We start from the raw sequence: 22567 nt of genomic DNA, 5'->3' as shown, positions 1-22567 counted from the left end.
CTTGAGGTACAGCAGAGCTCCACACCCTTAATCTATGGTGTGTAGAAACTCCACCGTTGAAAATACATAAGCAAAAGGTCCAGGCATGGCCGAATGGCCAGCCCCCAATATGTGATCACAGGATTCAAAATACAATCCAGGATGTCTAATACAATAGATAAATGTCCTATATATACTAGACTAGCTACTAGGGTTTACATGAGTAAGTAATTGATGCATAAATCCACTTCCGGGGCCCACTTGGTGTATGCTTGGGCTGAGCTTGATCAATCCACGAGTAGAGGCATTTCTTGGCGTCAAACTCCAGGTTATGACGTGTTTTGGGCGTTCAACTCCGGATAATGACGTTTTTCTGGCGTTTAACTCCAGACAGCAGCATGTACTTGGCGTTCAACGCCAAGTTACGTCGTCATTCTTCGAATAAAGTATGGACTATTATATATTGCTGGAAAGCCCTGGTGGTCTACTTTCCAACGCCGTTGAGAGCGCGCCAATTGGAGTTCTGTAGCTCCAGAAAATCCATTTCGAGTGCAGGGAGGTCAGATTCCAACAGCATCAGCAGTCCTTTTGTCAGCCTTCTTCAGAGTTCTGCTCAAATCCCTCAATTTCAGTCAGAATTTACCTGAAATCACAGAAAAACACACAAACTCATAGTAAAGTCCAGAAATGTGAATTTATCATAAAAACTAATGAAAACATCCCTAAAAGTAGCTTAAACTTACTAAAAACTATATAAAAACAATGCCAAAAAGCGTATAAATTATCCGCTTATCATGCTACTTGCTCTACTTGCTGTATATGTATCATTATCTCTGTTTTCCTTGTTTGATTTGTATGTGTATACATTTGAGAGATCCCTCATGCTGGTAGAGGTGCTGAGGGTAGTTCCACCGGTGATAAAGAGATTTGAGATGACAGGAGGTGAAGAGTTAGATTGGAAGTAGAATCTCTTATATAAGAGTACTGAGTTTCTGGTTTAGTATAATATTTAAGTTAAAATCTGAATGTCGAAGTTCTAGGAATACCTCTGGCTTTTTCAAGACCTTATATATTATCTATGTTGACACCTTTATCATGCTGAGAACCTCCGATTTTCATTCTATACATATATTGTTACTTTCAGATGCAGGACGTGAGACACCACGTTGAGCTTGCTGAAAACTCTTTGGGAGCGAAGATCTACTCTTTGGGATTTTGTATAAAAATATGTTTTGTCCCTCTTAGAGGTTGACTATGGAGAACTAGGTTTTGTATTTGTCTTTTGGTTCACTGCTGGGTTGTATATATATATATATTCTAGATGGCCTTTGCTTCGCAGGTCTTGTCTAGAGTTTGATTATGTAACTATCCTTTGGAACTCTACTTATATATACATGTCTCTTGGTTTTTTTGTATAAGCTTTCAATCTTAACGCTTTTCAAGTGTGACAAAATTGTTTGGTCTTGATTTTTGTATAACTTTTTCCTTCAAGGCTCTATTTTGTTTTTAGAGGTTGTAGCGTTTTACCACCTTTGACTTACGACCTGGGCGTAAAGCTCTATATGATAGGGTGTTACAGAGAAGGGTTGAGAGATGTTTGGTTGGATGGACCCTTGAAAAGTGGAAAGTTTGATTTTTAGGAGAGTTTATGCCAAAATTTTTATAAGAATCTACTTGAAATTGAATAAATGATTATGTTTTTAATTAAGATTATGGTTGGAAAAATAAAATGATTCTTGTGTCTTTTTAGAAAAATTATTAAACTTAAGATGAATTTGAAGTTAATTGATGAAACTTTGTTAAATGAAAAATTTTAATGTTGTGGGGATGGTGGTTCGTTTCGTCCATGGTGAGGGCGGTGGCATAGTTCCACTCACGAATTAATGAAGTTGATTATTTTAATAAATGAATGGGTTATGATGAGTTATATCTTCTAAAATTATGATTATAATTGTAAATATGATATGAAGACCGGATTGGTAAGGACATGAGTTTTGTCCTGCTTGTGTGAAAAGGATGTGGGTTTTGTCCCACTTCCGTTGTTGATGAGGCACCGGCACTGGGTAAGGATGATGGTTTTATCCCACTTGCTCGAAGTTGTGGTGTGAATGTAGGAAAGGTAGAAAGACTCTCTTCTTTGTGTTATTCTCTTACATTCTTTCTGGTTGCAAGGTGAGAAGACACCCTCCTTTGTGTGAGATAGCACTCTCTGTTGTTTTATGTAGCACGGCCTCATAGGAAAAATTGGAAAGACACTCTCTTTCGTATTATTCCCCCTGGTAATACCTCCAAGAGAAGGTGGAAAGGCACTCTCCTTCGTATTATTTCTCTTGGGGATGCGCAACAGAGAGACGATATCCGAGTTAGATACTGTGTCGGGTCTGATAGTTTAACCAACACTTGAGCTCACGGCTAGTAGGATAGACATGCATCATATGTATTTGTTTGGGTGCACATAATTATTTAGTTTGCCTACTTGTTAATCTATTCATTTGCTACTTGTACTATTTGAATTATCTGTACGTTGTTGTGCTTGATTTTAGGTGAATTGCTTGTGTTTGTTTTCCACGAGTAATGAGACAAGATGAGATGATGGTTTTGGTTGGTAAATTCGATTGCGGCTAAGTTTGATGTGCTTGGTTAACTTTACATATTGATATGGTAAATCATGAAAGAAGTAGGAAATGAGTAATGTGCCCGATGATCAAAATTAGGAAAAGTAAACGACAATTGAATTAAATTGACCAATTTACATTTTCAGGAAATAGACGAAGGAGTCTAAGAAGTGTTTACTAAGCTTTTGGTTGTGCTTTATTTGTTGTATTCTCTTAGATCTGTTTTCTCGCCTTTGTTATCGTTATTTATATATCTTTATAGAGAGATTGGAGTTGTGATTTTATATTATATGTTTGTATATTACTTGTATATATTATTCTAGTAAATGTAAAAGTGTTGTGATGATTTGTATGTTTGTATGTACGTATAAAAGAAAAATATTTTCGGTTATTCAAGAAGAAGTCAATAAAAATTTTAGGTAAAGCCTTCTATTTATTATAGTTATATATAGAAGTCATCGTAATATTCTCATTATCAAAGTGGTGCAGTCAAAAGCATGACATTCTAGTGGTGTGGGGGTTACAGATTCTGTTATTACTTCGGAAAAATTAATTTCGGAATTAGCTTGAAACTCATCTTATAATCTTCAATTATTTAGAACTAGTTTTGAATACATGATATATAATTCAACTAGGGATAGTTTTTGAATATTGTGTGGCTTAAAAATCGAAACCATTTTTTACCTCTTCTCTTGATTAGTTGACTAAAGAATTGGCGATTAATTGGGTTAAGAGAAATTAAATTACCAAGGAATTGAAATTTGATTATAAATTATTTGCTGTGAAAAGATTTTTGCATAAATTAAAATAAGAAAGCATAAGCATTATTTTTTTAAGAATTAAACATCTTCGAGGCCTTCAACATCTTCATCCATTGATTTTCTTCCAACCTCGTAAAGTATTCTCTTGTTATCTTCTTCAGTGTTCTTGCTTCTAATTTAAATCTTCAACCCTCTTGTCAAGGTTTGATAAATCTAATTAGAGATTTAATTAGACGTTGTTTGTCTTAATTTATTAATTTTCGTGGAAATAATATTCACTCACATTGATATTACTTGAACTATTTGATACACTGGCCAATATCTGAATATATTGATTTTTTCCTCATCAATTAAGGAGATAGACACATCGACTCATTTGACTCATTTTTTTTAAAACATTCGTAAGTTTTTAGTAATTCTTTTATAATAAATTATCTAAAATCTAAAAACTAGTTGGTCTATTATGACTCAAACACAATGAATCATATTATGAGTGCGTTACACGTGCCAAGATATAGTTAGCTAATGTAGCACAATTAAGTGCGTGCATGTACTTCGAAAGTGCTATTCATTTTACTACACCATCCTAATATCAAAATAGATAATAAATTATTATTATTATTATTATTATTATTATTATTATTATTATTATTATTATTATTATATCTTTTTGAGTGAATGATTTTTTTACCTGAAAATACCAAATTATGTGCATTATCAACTTTTATGGTTTCGTTTCATGATTTACTGGACAATAAGGACTATTAATTTTATTAACTTTGCTCATCATTACACGCTATTTACCTTCATAAAAGGTTAAATTAGTTACAGCAAATTTTATTAAATATCATCTGTAACTCATTTGCTTATTATTCTTCAGCTACCTTAACAATTTTCTTTCCAACATTATTTCCATTGAAGATTCCTACAAAAGCAGAAGGGATGCTCTCAACACCAGATGACACGTCTTCAATCACATGCAACCTTCCAGTTTGAAGATAGGCTGATGTTTTTGCAATGAAGTCTGGAAAAACATTCATAAAATCGGCAGCCAAAAATCCTCTAATGTTGATTCTGTTATACACAACATTCAACATGTTTGGTGATGATCTCTTTTCTGCATCAGTATATTGTGAGATTACTCCACAAATAGATACTCTACCAAATGTATTCATATTCGCAACTGCTGCCTCTAGCATTTCTCCCCCAACATTATCGAAATATACGTCAATTCCATTAGGAAAGTACCTAAACTAAAAATAGAATAAACAATTTCATATATGTTCGTTTGATTATTAATTACTAGGTGCATTCTTGTATATCTATGCTATAGTAATTATAGTGTTTCAATAAGTATCTTAAAGTTAGAGTTAAACATTTTTTTTATAATTTAACAACACTTTTTAAAAAGTGTTACTAAAAGAAATGTTACCAAAATATAAAAAAAAAATATGACTTTAATTTTTATAACATTTACATAGTCACTGTAGCCACCATAAACACATACATAGTAAAATCCACTTTATTACTAAAGCTTTAAAAGTACTTTTATTTAACTAAAAATACTGAAAAAGGCCAGGACATGATAAATGATTTTTGTTTAAATTAAAGTTTAGATTTTAATAATAACAACAACAACAATAATAATAATAGTAGTAGTGGTAATGATGATGATCAACCATGTTAATTAGATGTGTACTAAAATCAACCACTAGTATAAAATATATGTTAGAATATAAGATACATATTAAAAATAAGTTAAGCAACGTATATACATGCATATATGTGTGTGTTTTCTTTTTGGGTAATTTAGGTATTTAAATTATATGAACACAAAAATTATTAAATTGTCCTAAAAACAAATCCTTTACCATTATGTTCTCTCACCTTTAATATAAATTGTGTGATTTATAAATATTTTAAATGAAAATGTAAAACCAATAAAAAAAATCCACGATTTGTTGGCTTTTAAGCAAATACATAAAATAATATGTAACATAAATAGTTGGCTTTTATTGGATTTTAAAGTCTTCAAAAATATATACTAAAATACAAGAAAATACTATGATTTAGTGGGTTGAAAATGCTGGAATACAAAATCATTTTAAATGTCACGATTTATGAGGATGTGATATAAATCCAAGATGTTACCCACGATTTAGGAACGTTAGGAATCAAAACTCGTTGAAAGGTAACAATTTAGTGTATGGATTAGAGCATTTTGACGGTATAAATTGGCCAAAATAATATAGAAGAGTGTAATAGATTGAAAAAATGGGTAATAGTTTCTTAGTACTTGTTCATTGCAAAAGAAATTTTTTAAAGAAATTAAATAATCTACCGATCTATTATTGATTAAGTTGATCTTAGTTTAAATTTTTGTTCTCAATACTTTTTTTGAAGTGCTAATATAAAGACAATATTAATATTACAATCCTACATTAAAATGACATATTAAAAATTATAATTTATAATATTACAATATAGTAAGTTAATCTTATTTAAAATATTTTTTATCTACTCTTTTGAGTATTAACCGAGATGTTAGTTTTAGTTAAAATTTGGATGAAATGTTAACAAAATTGGATGGAATATTAACAAGTAAATTAAATTACACTATTAAATTTTTTAACTAAAACTAACATCTCAATTAGTATTAAAAGAGTACATAAAAATATTTTTAACTTATTGTATTGTAATATTAATATTGTCACTATTAGCACTCCAAAAAACATTGAGAAAAAAAATTTAACTAACATCAACTTGATTAATAATGGACCGATAGATTATCTAGTTTCTTTAATTTTTCCCTTACAATGGACAAATGCTAAGAAACTATCACCTATTTTTTCACTCTACTACACTCTTCTATACTACTTTGGCAAATTTATACCATCAAAATGTTCTGATTGACATACTAAATCGTTGCCTTTGATTGAGTTTTGATTCCTTATGTTCTTAAATCGTAGGTATCATCTTGGATTTATATCATATTCTCATAAAAAACAATAATTTATGTTAGATCATTTAATTTATGTTAGGTATCATCTTAAATTTATATTATTTAAAATAATTTTATGTTGCAGTATCTTCAACCCACTAACTCGTGGTACTTTCCTGTATTTTATGTTAGATTTTTGAAGACCTTGAAACCTAATAAAAACCAACGATTTATGCTATACACGTTTTACGTTTTTGTTTAAAAGCCAATAAATTGTGGGTTCTTTGCTAGTTTTTGTGAGAGGATAAAATGGTAAAAGATTTATTTTTAGGACAATTTAGTAATTTTAGTGTTTATATAATTTAAATAAGTAACTTACCTTATATTCGTATACAAATATATAGTAACTAATTTTAATGGCTGATTTTGATATATAAATAGTTTTTTTAGATGATGATGATAATAAAAAAAACCCAAACATGAAAAACAGGCAATAAAAAAAAGTGAAAAAAAACTTGGTGGCTACATATTATCTAAAAAAGTGCATGTTAGTTGTAGAATAATTTTAAAATAAACTAGCATTTTATTCATGAAATTTTAAAATACTAACAAATTTTCTTGTTAATGAACAAAAATGTTACCTTTGTATCTATGAATGATGAATATTTAAACTACTATTTTTACCAATAAAAATTCTAAATGTTAATAAATATATTCATAAATAAATTATATTTGGATATTTTTGTTGAATTTTTTATTAGTACAACATAAATTTTATTCATTCATAAATAAATTTTCCAATGTTTTGAATTTTATAAATAAAAATAATAATTTACTCTTTATAAAAAATTTTAATGCACAATAGGATTACAAGTTTTTTTTATTTAAACTCTTCATAGAATCTTTTATTAAGAAAAAATAAAATATTATTTTAGTCTTTCAATATTTTAGTCATATTCTAATTTGGTTCCTAACATTTTAAACATCTTATTTTTGTCCTAAAAAATTTTTAAAGAGTCCAATAGTATCCTACCATTAAATTTGCACAAATAACTAACCAGTAAATGACGTGAATGTTAACAACGTTATTGTTAAGTCATCTTCTTCCTTGTGTTAGAGAAATGTAATCAAAATCTTCTTATAACACTTTTTTTTCAATATATTTTTTGTAATAAAATTTCTAATCCTATCAATCAATCATCAAAGTTCTATAATAAAAGAAAAAAATTTTACGTTGGTGATCATTGATAGGTCAATTTTATTTGTGTACTAAAATCAAACGTTATGATCTCTTAAATAGGCTAATTGTTCATATCAAATTTACTAGTGAGACAACATTGAATCGTTTAAAACTTTTTGAAACAAAAATAGAATGTTTGAAATTTTTTAAGACTGAAATAGGAGTTTTAAAATGTTAGAAACTAAATTAGGACTTGATTCAAACTTTGGAAACCAAAACAATACTTTACTCCGAAAAAAAACTACCTTTTCCCTTTATCCATCCTTAATGCTATGTTTGTTTGAGAGGAAAATGAAAAGAAAAAAAAAAGAGAAAAAAAATAGAAAGGAAAATGATTATTTTTCATTATTTGGTTGAAGAGGAAAATGATTATTTTCCGCCAATTTTTTTTCTCTCCAACATTGGAAAGAAAATAGAGAGAAAACTAATATTTTTCTCTTTACTTTTAATACTACCTCTTCACTTTTTTAATATATATTATAATATAAAAATAAAATTATCTTTTTATAACATTTTTTTCCTTCTTATTTTTTTTTCATTCAAACACATCTAAAGAAAATAAAAATCCATTTAATTTCTTTTCTTTTCTTTCTTTTTTTTATTTCCTTTCTCTTTATTTCTTTCCTTCCAACAAAACATAGCCTAAATAAAACTCTCTTCTCTCCCTTTGCAAAGACCAAGTACCTAACGCTGGAAGGTTCGCTATTGTGTTGGTAGCAGTACAGTACAGTGGCCCTTTTTTTTCTTTTTCTCCTTTTCCCTTCTTTTCTCTCTCTCACCATCTATATGCTCTCTTTGCTTTTTCCTTCTTTCCTTCATCTTTTTTTCTAGTTATTGTCTTCCTTCTGCCTCTCTCCCTTTCTTTTGTTTCCCTTCCCTATCTTCTTTTTCTTCTCCTATTTATTTTCATTCTTCCTCTCTTCCTTTTTAATTTCTATTGTTTTGATTTTTACATCTGAATTTTTGAATTTTAATTTTGTTATTCTGGCTAAATCAAAATATTTTTTTTGGTGTTTATTTATCCTCTTTTGTAATGGTAATGATTTTTTATGGGCGTTATAGCTTTAGTACTACAGATTTTCTAAGTTTGGAAAGAATATTCATAAAAGTTTTTGCATATTTGAAAAATATTTAGATTTATTAAAAAAGGAAAGGTATTTTAGTGTCACATCTGTGTATATAGATTTAGAAACAAAAAACACTTAGATTTGTTTCAATTTCTACTCATTAAAATTTTTCGAAATCAGATATTGTGAATTATACAATTTATTATTTATCATAAAGAATGTTTATCTTCGTTTTTAAATATAAATATTATACTTTTTCTGCTATCTATAGGTATGGTTTGATTTTTCTATGAATAACTTTTTTATCAGAAAAAATTAATAATTTATCACAAATCACTAACAAACCTTGCCAGGATAGATGTTAGATCTTTTTCTTCTTTGTAGTTGAATGCATCGTCAAACCCAAGCTTGTCTTTGAGTAATGTCACCTACAACAAATTGCAATGAATTAGGCTTTTGAAATAAAACTAATGTTGGATTCATATAAAGTGAATTATATGGTAAATATGTAAGTTTATAGATTTTTTTTTATAAGATGAAAGAGAAATTAAAAAAGATAGGACTCACACTTTAAATAATAATAAAATAATAAAAAATAACTATAAAAAAATTTATTTTTTCTCTCTATATCACTTCATCTGTATAGTAGAGTGCCGCTTCATATAATGGCAAACTACTTGTACTATGTATAGTCGTAGTGTTGCATAGTTGACCTTGTCTTGACTCCCAGCACAGCCAACAACATAGCAACCGAATAGTTTGGCATATTGCCCAACCAAATTGCCCACAGCCCCACATGCTGCTGACACAAAGACATTTTCACCCTTTTGCGGTTTGCATACTTCGAAAAATCCCGCGTAGGCTGATAATCCATTAAAACCTACAAGCATCAGTGAAAAAGAAGACAAGAAAAAAAGTTATTGAATTTGATATTGATTTTATACTAAATTCAAAGAATAAAGCTAGTTTTCTCATGTTCTCGTATAACTAAAGCTTATTCAAATTAAATAAATAGAGAATTAGTTATAACTATATCTTTAAGAGTTATTTATGATCGGTTAAGAATTTACTAAAACGGTTCTGTTACGTTATCAACAGCATATCTGCCAATTTTTGCCAACTCTTATTTATAATTGTGTTTTATGAAAGTGTGTTCATGGATGTGTCTAATAAAAATGTCTTTTTTATAACTGTGTTTAATAGAAGTGTATTTATAGATATATTTTTTGGATGTGTCTCTTTATATATGTATTTAAAATATATTAATTATTAGACACATCTACGAACACACTTCCATAAAACACAAATATAAATAAGAATTGGCAGAAGTTGGCAGATAATATGTTGGTACCCTATACTTTTCCTTACTAAAACTAGTATTTTTATATTTTTAAATTTTAAATTAGATATCTTAATTTTTTAAAAATATTATTTTATAATTTTTTATTATGAATTTAAATTTTAAATCATAATCATTTTAATTAATTCATTATTGAAGAATGAACATAATTCAAAAAACTAAAATGTTACAAAAACAATAGAAGTGGATAAAGTCAATAAGGAGAAAATGTCCTGTTAATTAAGTATATGATACAAATAACAACTTTTATGAAAAATTGTCTCTCAAATAAATAATAGGTTTATTGTGAAAATCTAATCATAGGATAAGTCACAAGTTAGCATTAGAAAAAATAAATTGCATATAGTAATATTTTATTTTTATGAATATACTTCATTAATATTTTTGTTTTTTGAAATTAATGGATGTTAAATGTTCGCAAAGTTAAATTATTGGTTAAAATGTTACATTACAATGCTTATTTTAATTTTTTACTCTCAATCAACCTTTTCTTTTCTTTTAATTTATATTTTAAATTCAATTATTTTTTAAATTTTTATTTTCCGCTATTCTAGTTAATTAAAAAAAATATATTAGACTTATCTCTTTTCTTCAGATAAGTCACATATTTAAATATATATAAATTTTATCCTAATTTATTATTATATATGTCATATATACTATTAATCCTGTATTTGAATTGTAATGATACATGAATACAAAATTCTATTTATGGTTTTATGAATTTGAGAATTTCAAATATAAAATCATCAAATGGAATAAAAATTCTATCGAAAAGGGAATAAGAAAAACTTTTGCATTTATTACTAGCTATTTACCTCAGTAGTGACATATATAACTAAAATGATAATACTATAGAGACAATATGTAAAATTATTTTATTTAACATAGCATTTGTAATTATATATTTATTACATCTAAAATTATATAATTATTTTAGTATTAATTAATGAATTTTAAATAAAATAATTTTGAATTATTTGGACAAATTTTTTTATTATTTTTTAAATATTAAGGACTAACAAAATGCAGTTTCAGCCTTTAAGAGTTTAGTTATTAATTAGTATGGATTAACTAGTGAAACAAGAGTTTCGTTTATTGTTAACGGTGTTTGCATTGTTTTGAGTTAACATGAATGGGTCCATATATATTTTATCATTTGCCCTAATAAATTGATGCCACTTAACATAGGGGTAAAAGGTATTTTACCCTCAAAATGGTGAAGGGTGCCGGAAAATTTGCTCATTTTTTTATGTATAGTTTCTATAAATAATAAATAATTTTTATATATTATTCAATCATTTTTGCGAGAATATTCGAGAATTATTCAAAAGGTTCAAAAAATTAGTCAAAGTTCGATTTATAAATTTATGTTTGCATTTTAGTTTTCTGCCATAGTAACAAAATGCCAACATTTGATTTCCAAGGCTCTCTATATGTCTCTATATTTGGTATATTTTTGTGTGACAAATATAATTTTTAAGTATATATAAGTTTATGATTATTATTATTATTATTATTATTATTATATATTTAGGTAGTTATACAATTTTGATAATACTTAAAAAATATTTTAAGAATTTAATTTTGATATATTAACATAGTAAATTATTCTACACAGTTATTTAATTATGTCTATTCTTTTGGATAATTATTTATATATTAATTATAAAAAATAATTATTTTTATAAATATAACAATATATAATTTGATATATGTATAAAAAAGTTTTATATTATTAATATATCAAAATAAAATTTATATTTAATGTTTTTAAATATTATTAAAAATTAAATAATTATCGTAATCAGTAATCACCATAACATATATTATTATTATTATTATAAAAAATTAAATCTTTTGTGTAACAAAATAATAATTTAATTTACTCAGTAATTTTTTTCGTTAAATAAATAGTCTCAAGAATATTTTTTATTGTCTTGAAATAATTGACACGACTTCTTCCATGTGCTTTGATTTCTTATTTATACTTAACTTGAATTACTTAATAAAAAAAATGTACAGACAAAATTACCTAAAACTCCAAGATGATAAGTGAGTGGAAATTCAGATGGCTCCAACTTTTTTATTATGCTCTCTTCCTTAACGAGACTGTACTCTGCCCAAGTGAAAACTCCCATAACCAAATCGTCTTTCTGAAATTTACCGTTGTCAGAAGCCACCAGAACTTTTCCAATAGCAACACCATCAATTGCCTATATAAAAGTTGCAAGGTATAAGAGGACGCAAATATTAAATACATTAAGAGTCCTATATGCAGAGATTAGAGGCTGTGATTCTGCAATCTCAGCAAAATGGCGAGGACGCCAATGACTCTGATGCTTCAGTTGTCGATCCTGTTGCGGTTTGGTGTGAGACCGTCTTAGCGGCCATACAAGAACTATGTATACGGGTTGGAATTGTTCTTCGCCAGTACCCTCCGCGCTCCCACGTTGAGCCCCTCGTCTGCTTCAGCAAAGGAACGCATTGATTTGAGGCTGCAGGTGTAGGAACTCACCGCAGCCTTCACAAATAGACTCAGAAGCTGATCGAGACTCGAGGGAGGTATTAGAAAATCTTCACATGTGTGCCATAGATGACCTCAGGTTGGAGTGGAGGGAACATTTAGAGCGGCTTCAGCAGATGGAGGCTCAGATAGAGGTGTACCAGGCTCAAATGCGCGTCGCTGACATCAACCCTGCTAGTGGCAGCGTGCTGTTGGCGGGACACAGACATCACTGCCTTTTCCTTCGCCTCAACAGGACCATGGAAACGACGAAGACGACGACTACTACCAAGATCTTTAGTGATTATGATTTTGTGTTTACTATTTTATTGTATTTATTTGATCTATTTGACTTTAATTTATTTAAATATTTGATATTTAATACTACATATATAGTTTCTATTATTTATAAATTGACCATTAATTATATAAAAAATAAATTTAAATAAAAAGTTAAAATTAAAATTAAAAAAATTGCGTCACAATATAAAAAAAATTTAGATTACTGTCAAATTTATCGAAAAAATAATCCGATAGCAATAGTGCGAGAAATAAGATATTGTGGCGCTAACATTATTGTCGAAAAAATTCGCCGATAACCAAATAATTTTTTCAGCAGGTAATCAATTGTAGAATCCGACAGTAATTATTGTTAAACAAAAAAACCCTGATAATAAATGATTACTGTTGAAGTTTATATATACTATCGGATTCTTTTTTACAGTAATTAATTTACTATAAAATTTTATTCGTTTTTCTGACAATAATTTAACAGTACTTAATATCTTTTTTTATAGTGCCAGAATATCAAAATGAGAATCTGTGGCAATATGGCAAATATATATACGTACCTCGCCTGGCGTTATGGGAGCAGCAAAGCTTATAGAAGTTTGCGAAGGGTCGTTGCTCTTCATGCGGTTTATCTGATATGGATCAATAGAGATATACAAATTCTTCACAATTACATCATTGGATCCTGAATCAACTGAAAGTATCAAAGCCCCAATTTTGATCTCAAAATCAGACTCTTTTGGTGCATCTTGAATATGATGCTTTACCACAACGTATTTGTTGCTCACTTCCATATAATAAATTTTTCACCTTATTCCCTAATTGGTTTGCTAGCTAACTGTATGAAATCGATGAGGTAGGAGAGTTCGGATGTATATATAATGTACAGGGAAAAAGGAAACAATATTATATAGTGGTTGAAACGAGTTCGGTAATGTTAATATTAGCCTTCTTCTATATATATATATGGCGGAATAATTAAGATAGAAAAGCTTTGGCAGTATCGGGAGTCTCTACATTGTGAACGTTAGTTTTGATGCTTTTTAATTTTTTATATTCAAGAACGTTTAGTTTTAAAATTTGGTTTTACTCCTTTAACTGTTATAATAATTTAGTTTATATATATATATATATATATATATATATATATATATATATATATATATATGTATATAACGAAATAAAAATATTATGGACACACTAAAATTAGTTATTATATATTTATATATAAATACATGTATAATTTAATTTAATTTTTAATATATATTTTATATTTTAATGTATATTTTACACTAATAATTTATTTTGATAGTTAATTTTAGTATATATTTAAAATATTTTATAATAAAATAATAAAATAAGAAGTAATGGAAGTATATATAGCTCATTAGTTGTTAGTGAACTAAACCATAGCATATATATATATATATATATATATATAGCAGGTTCGGCAGCTAATAGTATTAATTAATAACGTCATATGTCCAACGCTAACTTATTGACAAAGCGTCTAACGATAACTAATTAACAAACAAATTATCTGAATATTTATTTTAAAAATATAATAATAAATAACTTTAAGTTTTTTATGTATTTAATGTATTAAAAGTATAAAAATATCTTTTAAGAAAAACCCTTATAGTATTTTAAAATGTATTCTTAAAATATATATTAGCAAAACTTTATAAATAATAAAAAGAATTTGATACACTGACAATACAAAAATATTTTATACATAATTATATATCTATTTTTTTATATGATTATTAGTAGTTACTCTTATTAATGTGGTATTATATAATTGGATATACATGTAAAATTAATTTATTTATATCAAAATTAAATTTATAATAAAAAATATTTTATTAATTTTAATACAATATTAGTATAAAAAATTATATATATATATATTTAATTATATAATATAATATCATTAAAATTAAATAATGATATAAAATATTTTATAATATTAATAATTAAAATTAAACTCAATCATTAGTGATGGCCAATGCCCTTTAATTTTATTGACAACTTGACCTGCAAAAGACATCACTCCTGGCGACGACAAAATGGAATCACATGTCGACGTGATTCCTTGATTCGGTTGTTTAAATTTAATAAATAAATGCAAATAGTGGCTAAAGATTTAGTCTGGGTTGGGACTTGCGATAATTGTGAAATACGAAACCGAAAGAAGGTTGAATATGTAAAATGTTTAGGAAGTTAGGATGATTTCGGGTGTGTTTGGTAAATCGTCTGAGAAGAAAAAGTATGTTTTAAGTTTTTTGAACGTTTTAAATTTTTGTTTCACTAATTTTTAATTTGACAAATGTAAAAATGATTTTGTATTTAAAATTATGTTTACTAGAAGTAATAATTTTTAGTTTTTGCGTTGTTTTTAGTCATTTATCTTAAATATTTATTTTTTTTACCAATTTTATCCTATAGACATATTATTGTATTATTTAGAGAATTCTTATTAGGTGAATTGACCTTCTTTTCTTATTATTTCTCTTTTATATGAGCTTTCTTTTATTATTATTTATTATTTTTATTTTTTTGTTAAATTTTTATTTGACATTATACATTTTATAATTATAATTTTTGTATATTATATTTATTATTATCTTTTTATAATATGATTTATTGATTCCACTAGGTAAAGTAAATTAAACAAAAAACTAACCATAAATAATAATAATAGTAGTAAAAAATTATAAGGTACTAAAAAGGAGTAATAAGAGAACTAAAAATATACTATATAAAATACATTATCAAAAACTTTTAGATTTATTTCCATCACTGTTAAGATAAATATTTAATTTTATTATTTTTAATATTTTTTTATAATTATAATTCTGGTATATATAGTTTTTTATTGTAATTTTTTTATAATATAAATTATGATCTTATCAAAGAAAGACAAATTAAATAAAAAATAATCATAGGTATTAATAAAATCATACACGTTAGATTCTAAAATAATATTAAGAATAAAATTATTAAGAGTATTAAACCAAAAATACGACGTAAAAAAATAATAAATTAATATTTTTACGTTAATACTTAAAATTTTATAAAAATATAACATATTTGATTGAATACTCTTATATATATAATTTTATTTTGCTAATTTTTATACGTTATTTTTATTTAAAATAATATATATTAATTTTATTATAAAATTAATTAATAAGATTATTTAAATATTTAAATTAAAATGATAGGATAATATAAAAAATTATTTAAGTTGATGTCTATTTTAGTAATTTTTTATCTAAAAGTGATTTTGAGTAGTGTAATCCAAACCATATTTATTTTACTATAATATATTTTGATATAAAGGTGGCCAAACATAAATCACTTCAATACAAACTTATTTTTCATCAAAATCAAGTTTGCAAAATCAATTCTATGCAAATTTCTGTTTACAAACTGTAATCCAAACACACACTTCTTCTTCGATCAATAATTAGATAACATAGTCATTTTAAAAAATGATCGAATAATCAACTTATTTATTCACTTAAATAACTTATTTAATCACTTAAATAAATATCAAAAATTTAAATCTCATTTTATATATATATAAAAAAAATTAAATGACATTTACTATAAAATAGTAGATCATTAAAGATTAAGAATTTCAATTGTTATCATTAGTAGAAGTAAATTCAATAGAATGAAAAATATTGATAAACTGCTTACTCAAAAATTGAATTAAGTCTCAAAATAGTTTTTAAATTTTATCAAATTTTAAATTGGTCTTTAAATTTTTAATCGCCCCAAATTAAAATTTGAATTTTGACGTTATGGCTCACATTATTAGTCATTCAAGTGTTTAATTTTTCGTTAATGATGTACTAGTGTTGCATGCTAATATTATAGACACTAAGTGTCACGTGTCAAAATATGACATCGTGTAATAAAGGTGATGACATGTCGGTTTAGTAGCATGTAGCATATTGATGTAGACAGTAATTTCATGTGTCATAGTATATAGTTTATCTATGTGTCATTTTGTTGTCATATTGGCAACATAATTTGTCTATTTGTCGTTATCATGTCACCAATATAGGTAATTTAAATTGGCTCTTTATTTTCACTAAACGACTTAGTTCTTGTAAGTATAATACCCATACTATATTGGCCCTAGGATTACTCATATAAATGATGCTATTATATTTTTCATCTCTCAAATTCACTAACATTCATAAAATAAGGGAGAGAATTTTCACAAACATATCCATTTCATTATGGAACACACAAAATACATAAGGCATATATGCCTTTATATAGGCAAAGTTTCATACTAAAAGTTCATGATTCTACTAACTTCTTAATACACATACTTATCCAACTTTGTTTCTTCCTTTGACTATTCAAATAAGTAATTTCTAGCACATCTTGAAAATTCTTCATTAAGCTTAGTCATCAATCTTGAACCTTTCAATGCACTTCATGATTCTTCTAGTATGGAGGTGATGAGTGCAACTTCCTTTCAATTCTAATTCAATTTGATTTTGAACTTCTTCATTGTTGTAGAATGTTGTAATTATACTACTCTCTTAAATGTTCTTGGTTATTCTCCAAATTTCCAACATCTTCTAGTAAATTAATGATTATTGTTTTCAATTCAAACTTTGCTTCTTCAATTCTTTAACCATGCTTCATTAAAATTCTAGTCCATGCAAGTTGATTTAAAATTTTAATTAACATTGCCTCCCTTAAATCAAACTTGCAGAATTAAGCATCTTCTTCAATTTGTAAAATAACTCGATCTTCAATGGCTTTATAAATATATCAGCAATTTGTTCTTCAGTTGGACAATACTCGATCACTGATTTTTGTTTGTATCCTTTTGCAACTAATATTGCTTTGAAACAATCAACTTCACCACTGGGTTTGTACTTAGTCTTGTAAACCCACTTTACTCCAATCGGCTTCTTATCTGTTGGTAAATCTGTCAGCTCCCATGTGTCATTCTTTTCAATGGCATGAATCTCCTCACCCATTGCTTTCTTCCAATGGTTGTCTTTAAAGGCTTCTTCAAAGTTCAACGGCTCACAATCTGAAAATAGAGCAAAATTTATGATTTCTTCATCGGACAGATCGTTGTCATTGCCAACTTCATAATCTGCTAATCTAGCAGGTAGTCTCCGCTCTCTTTGAGGTCTTCTAGATGATTCAGGTTGTTCGGTTGCATTTGGTTGTCTTTCTTCTTCATCATCACATGTATTTGAAATTACAATCGGATGTTTTTCTGTCTTTGTGTTCCAGTTCCACATGTCTTTCTCGTCGAACGTCACGTCTCTGCTGATGATTACTTTCTTTGTTTCTGGATTGTACAACTTGTATGCTTTTGAATCTGTGCTATAGCCAATAAAGATACACTTCTCGCCTTTGTCATCTAACTTCTTCCTTAATTGATCTGGTACGTGGGCATAAGCAATACACCCAAAGACTCTGAAATGATGAATGGAAGGCCGCTTTCCACTCCAAGTTTCCTCTGGAGTTTTATCACGAACACTTTTTGTTGGACACCTGTTTAAAATATGAACTGCTGTTGCGACTGCTTCTGCCCAAAACTCTTTAGGCATTTGTTTTGACTTGAGCATGCATCTGATCATATCCATGATGGTTCTATTCTTTCTTTTAGCAACTCCATTTTGTTGAGGAGTGTATCTAGTTGTTAGTTGGTGTTGAATTCCGTGTTGCTTAAAGTATTCTGAACACGCAAGATATTCTGTTCCTCTGTCTGTTCTGAGAATTTTGATTTTACAGCCACTTTGTTTTTCGACAAACGCCTTGAATGTCTTAAAGACATCACATGCTTCTGATTTCTGCTTCAGAAAGTATACCCATGTATATCTACTAAAATCATCAATAAAAGTGATAAAGTACCTGCTACCACCATTACTTGGAACTTCTACAGAACAGAGATCTGAATGCACAATTTCAAGTAATCTTCTAGCTCTCCATGATTTTTCTGTAGGAAATGGATCTCTGTGCTTCTTTCCCAGTTGACAAATCTCACAAATACAATTGGGAATATGAATCCGTGGTAGACCAGAAACAAGTCCTTTTCTTGACAGGTAGTTTAGGCCAGAAAAATGAAAGTGCCCAAACCGCATATGCCACAACCAGTTATCATCAAGTATCACAGAACTCATGCAAGAGGGATTAACATGTTGAATTTTTAACGGAAACATTCTGTTTGAGGTCATCTTTGCTTTATCTATGAACCTTCCGTTGTTGTCAAATACCGTACAATATCCATGATAAGTTATCATCTTATATCCCTTCTCAGATAATTGCCCCATACTCAGTAAATTGTAATCAAGTTCAGGAGCATAGAAAACATCAGAAATATAACTCAGAGAACCATCTTTCAATCTAATTGGTATGTGCCCTTTTCCTTCAATAGGGATCTTTGTACTATTACCAAACTTCAATAATAGTTTAACTGAGTCATCTATTGAAGAAAATAACTCCTTTCTACCAGACATATGATTACTGCAAGCATTATCCAAGTACCATATATTTTCATCTTCAGCACATGAATTACTTGTAAAAAATAAAGTCTGAGTACCCGGATTATCATCAGTGTTTTGATGCTGATTTTCTGCAACGTGTGCTTGATTGTTATTCACCATTTTGAATCTGCAATCTGCTACTTTGTGTCCATACTTTCCACAATGAAAACAGTTGAAATTGGTTCTTTCTTGATAAAAATTGCCTCGACCTCTTCCTCGGTTGACAGGCCTGAAATTTGTTCCACCTCTTCCTTGATTAGGTGGTGTAAAATTGTTGTAACTTCCTTGGTTGTAATTGCCACGACCTCTACCTCTAAAACTTCCTCTGCCTCTACTTTGAAAATTAAAACCACGACCTCGTCCTTCTTGTGTACGGTTTGATTCTGCAACGTTGTTGAAATTCACTCGACTTTTCAGGGCTTCCTCGGTTGATTTTTCTGACTTCTCTAGTATTCTACTGATTTGGCTTTCCATGATTCCTTGCAACTCTGCAATCGTCATAGTATCCATATCGTGGGACTCTAGTATCGTAGTCACCACATGGTCATACTTCATCGGCATGGTGCGAAGAATTTTCTCCACCACTTTGCTATCGGGCATATCTTCTCCATAGACTCTCATCTTATTGACAAGATCTGTAACACGAGTAAAATATTGCTCAACGGTTTCTGAGCTAGACATCTCGTACCTTTCATATTCTCTTCTTAAAGACTGTAGCTTTGCTTTCTGAGCTTTATCTACGCCTTTGTATGATAGCTTCAACGTGTTCCATGCTTCCTTTGCACTTTTGGCATTTGCTATTTTGCCAAACACCGTATAATCTACTCCTTGATGAATTTGAGATAGCGCCAATTGATCTCTCCTTTGTTGGGCAGCATCTGCTCCTTCTTGCAAACCTGGTTCAATGAAATTCCACAGGTTCTGGGCCTTCAAATGGGTGGACATCAAAGTCTCCCAATAACTATAATCAAGTTTCCCATCTAACTTGGGACCGGACCACACAATATTAAAAGTGTTTGCCATACTGACTCTATGAATAAACAACTATGTGAGAACTCTCTCACACCTCACAAACTCTCAAATACCAGGCGCTGGATTAACCAGCTCTGATACCAAATGTAAGTATAATACCCACACTATATTGGCCCTAGGATCATTCATATAAATGACGCTATCATATTTTTCATCTCTCAAACTCACTAACACTCATAAAACAAGGGAGAGAATTTTCACAAACATACCCATTTTATTATGGAACACACAAAATACATAAGGCATATATGCCTTTATATAGGCAAAGTTTCATACTAAAAGTTCATGATTCTACTAACTTCTTAATACACATACTTATCCAACTTTGCTTCTTCCTTTGACTATTCAAATAAGTAATTTCTAGCACATCTTGAAAATTCTTCATTAAGCTTAGTCATCAATCTTGAACCTTTCAATGCACTTCATGATTCTTCTAGTATGGAGGTGATGAGTGCAACTTCCTTTCAATTCCAATTCAATTTGATTTTGAACTTCTTCATTGTTGTAGAATGTTGTAATTATACTACTCTCTTGAATGTTCTTGGTTATTCTCCAAATTTCCAACATCTTCTAGTAAATTAATGATTATTGTTTTCAATTCAAACTTTGCTTTTTCAATTCTTTAACCATGCTTTATGAAAATTCTAGTCCATGCAAGTTGATTTAAAATTTTAATCAACAGTTCTATCCCTAAAATTAAAGGTGGTGAATTAAATTACCTGTGGACCAAGTTTTTTTTCATAAATTCAAAAAGGCCATGCTATTTTACCAACCGATTCTTATGTTGTCAACTGACTACGAATATATAGCACTTATGGTGATAAATGTTTGTTTCATTTGTAAATGCTACTTTTAATGGGTTGAAAACTCTAAGTGGATGAGTTTTAAGTTAATTGTAACCTATAACTTGGCAATAAAATTTTGTGTGTAAGTTATTGATCATTGGTTAGTTCGGTCATAAAGTTTTTCATGATTACCTGGATCAAAATGTGATTGTTGAGCAGAGAACCCAATTAGTTTTTCATGTAAATTCTCCTGGTTGCATTTATTTTTAATTATTTGATTTATTGTGCTTTGTTTGGTCTTGTCTTTATGTTATTGTTAGAGGCATTTGTAGTGAGAGATTATTTTTTTTAGTATTATGTGATTGCCTTTCAGAAAACTTTGGATATGTGTTATTAATTTAGGCCGCTGCTGTCATGGAACCTCAATCAGAAATTTGTGATGATGTTCTTGTTGTTAGTATAGAATTTGAGTTTATGGATGCAGTGATCAAGTTTTACAAGACTTACGTGAGAAGAGTTGGTGTTGATTGGAGTCTTTTCTTCGTAACAGACACCACTCCCAGTGAATAAGCTTTCAAATTCCTTTGTCTCCCACTCAGCATGCACACGAGAATGAGTTATTTTCAGAAAAACACAGCTTATTCTTGCAACATTGCAAGACCAAAAGAACAAAATAAACAATTAATCCACATCTGATATTCTTCACCAACTTTTGATTACGACAATAATTCACACTATAATAGCATTTGAAGAAACTAGCAACTAAGAATAACTTGATTGTAACCTGGCATCAGGGTGTCAAGAGTCCAATGATGTAGGTACTTGTACACAAAAACACTGCAATTATTGCTATACAACAAAGACAACAAGGTCAGCGTCATCTATAACAACTCTTTATAGGGCAAAAAAATATACAAAAAAAATTCCAAAACAACTTCAAACGAATGTTTGATCCAATGTTATTAGCTCACCTATTATGTTGCCTAGGTACATGGCCATAAGTGATGCAGAGTCCATTATTGGTCGGATTGTGTTCAGGGTCTACCACAGAAAGAATCTGTTCTAGCCTCTTTGACTGCACACATACATGATTAATTATTTGACATAAAGAAATCACTTTAAGCAATTTCTGTGTTTTAAGACAGCCAAATATTCTACTTACCACTAAGCCGTCCAGTTGCCTTCTTTCAGCAATCAGGCACCTTCAATGGATTGAGTCAAGCATGTACATCAATTAACATCAACTTATGCTTCCAATCAAGGGCATAACACTACCAGTACTCATTCCACAAAATGGTCCCATAATCCAGAAAGAAATACTCATTTGACATTCACTCCAAATGCAATGTAACAATGCATAAAAAGACAGGAGAAATAGCGCTTTTACCAGAATTTCCTCTAGGGGTTGATATGTTCTTGATTGGTATTCTTTAAGGTCTGATACAAGGGACGCC

At 28.7% G+C, this 22567-nt stretch overlaps 1 protein-coding gene across 2 annotated transcripts; it reads right to left on the bottom strand.

Moving 5' to 3' along the window:
- Positions 1-4098: 4098 nt before the first annotated feature.
- Positions 4099-13754, bottom strand: LOC112802627 (2-alkenal reductase (NADP(+)-dependent)). 2 transcript variants are annotated; one of them, XM_025845913.3, is made up of 5 exons: positions 13321-13754; positions 11999-12179; positions 9317-9483; positions 8949-9031; positions 4099-4603 (listed from the first exon to the last, which is right to left on the bottom strand). In XM_025845913.3, the coding sequence occupies exons 1-5, from the start codon at positions 13552-13554 to the stop codon at positions 4225-4227; spliced, it is 1044 nt and encodes a 347-aa protein (XP_025701698.1). In that variant the 5' UTR covers positions 13555-13754; the 3' UTR covers positions 4099-4224. The 2 variants fall into 2 exon arrangements, with proteins under 2 accessions (XP_025701698.1, XP_072093882.1); XM_072237781.1 differs by having other exon boundaries at positions 4099-4429.
- Positions 13755-22567: the final 8813 nt, after the last annotated feature.

This window comes from Arachis hypogaea, chromosome 5 (assembly GCF_003086295.3).
Source record: "Arachis hypogaea cultivar Tifrunner chromosome 5, arahy.Tifrunner.gnm2.J5K5, whole genome shotgun sequence".
Taxonomy (NCBI): Eukaryota; Viridiplantae; Streptophyta; class Magnoliopsida; order Fabales; family Fabaceae; genus Arachis; species Arachis hypogaea.
This window is presented reverse-complemented; position numbering and strand designations above follow the sequence as displayed.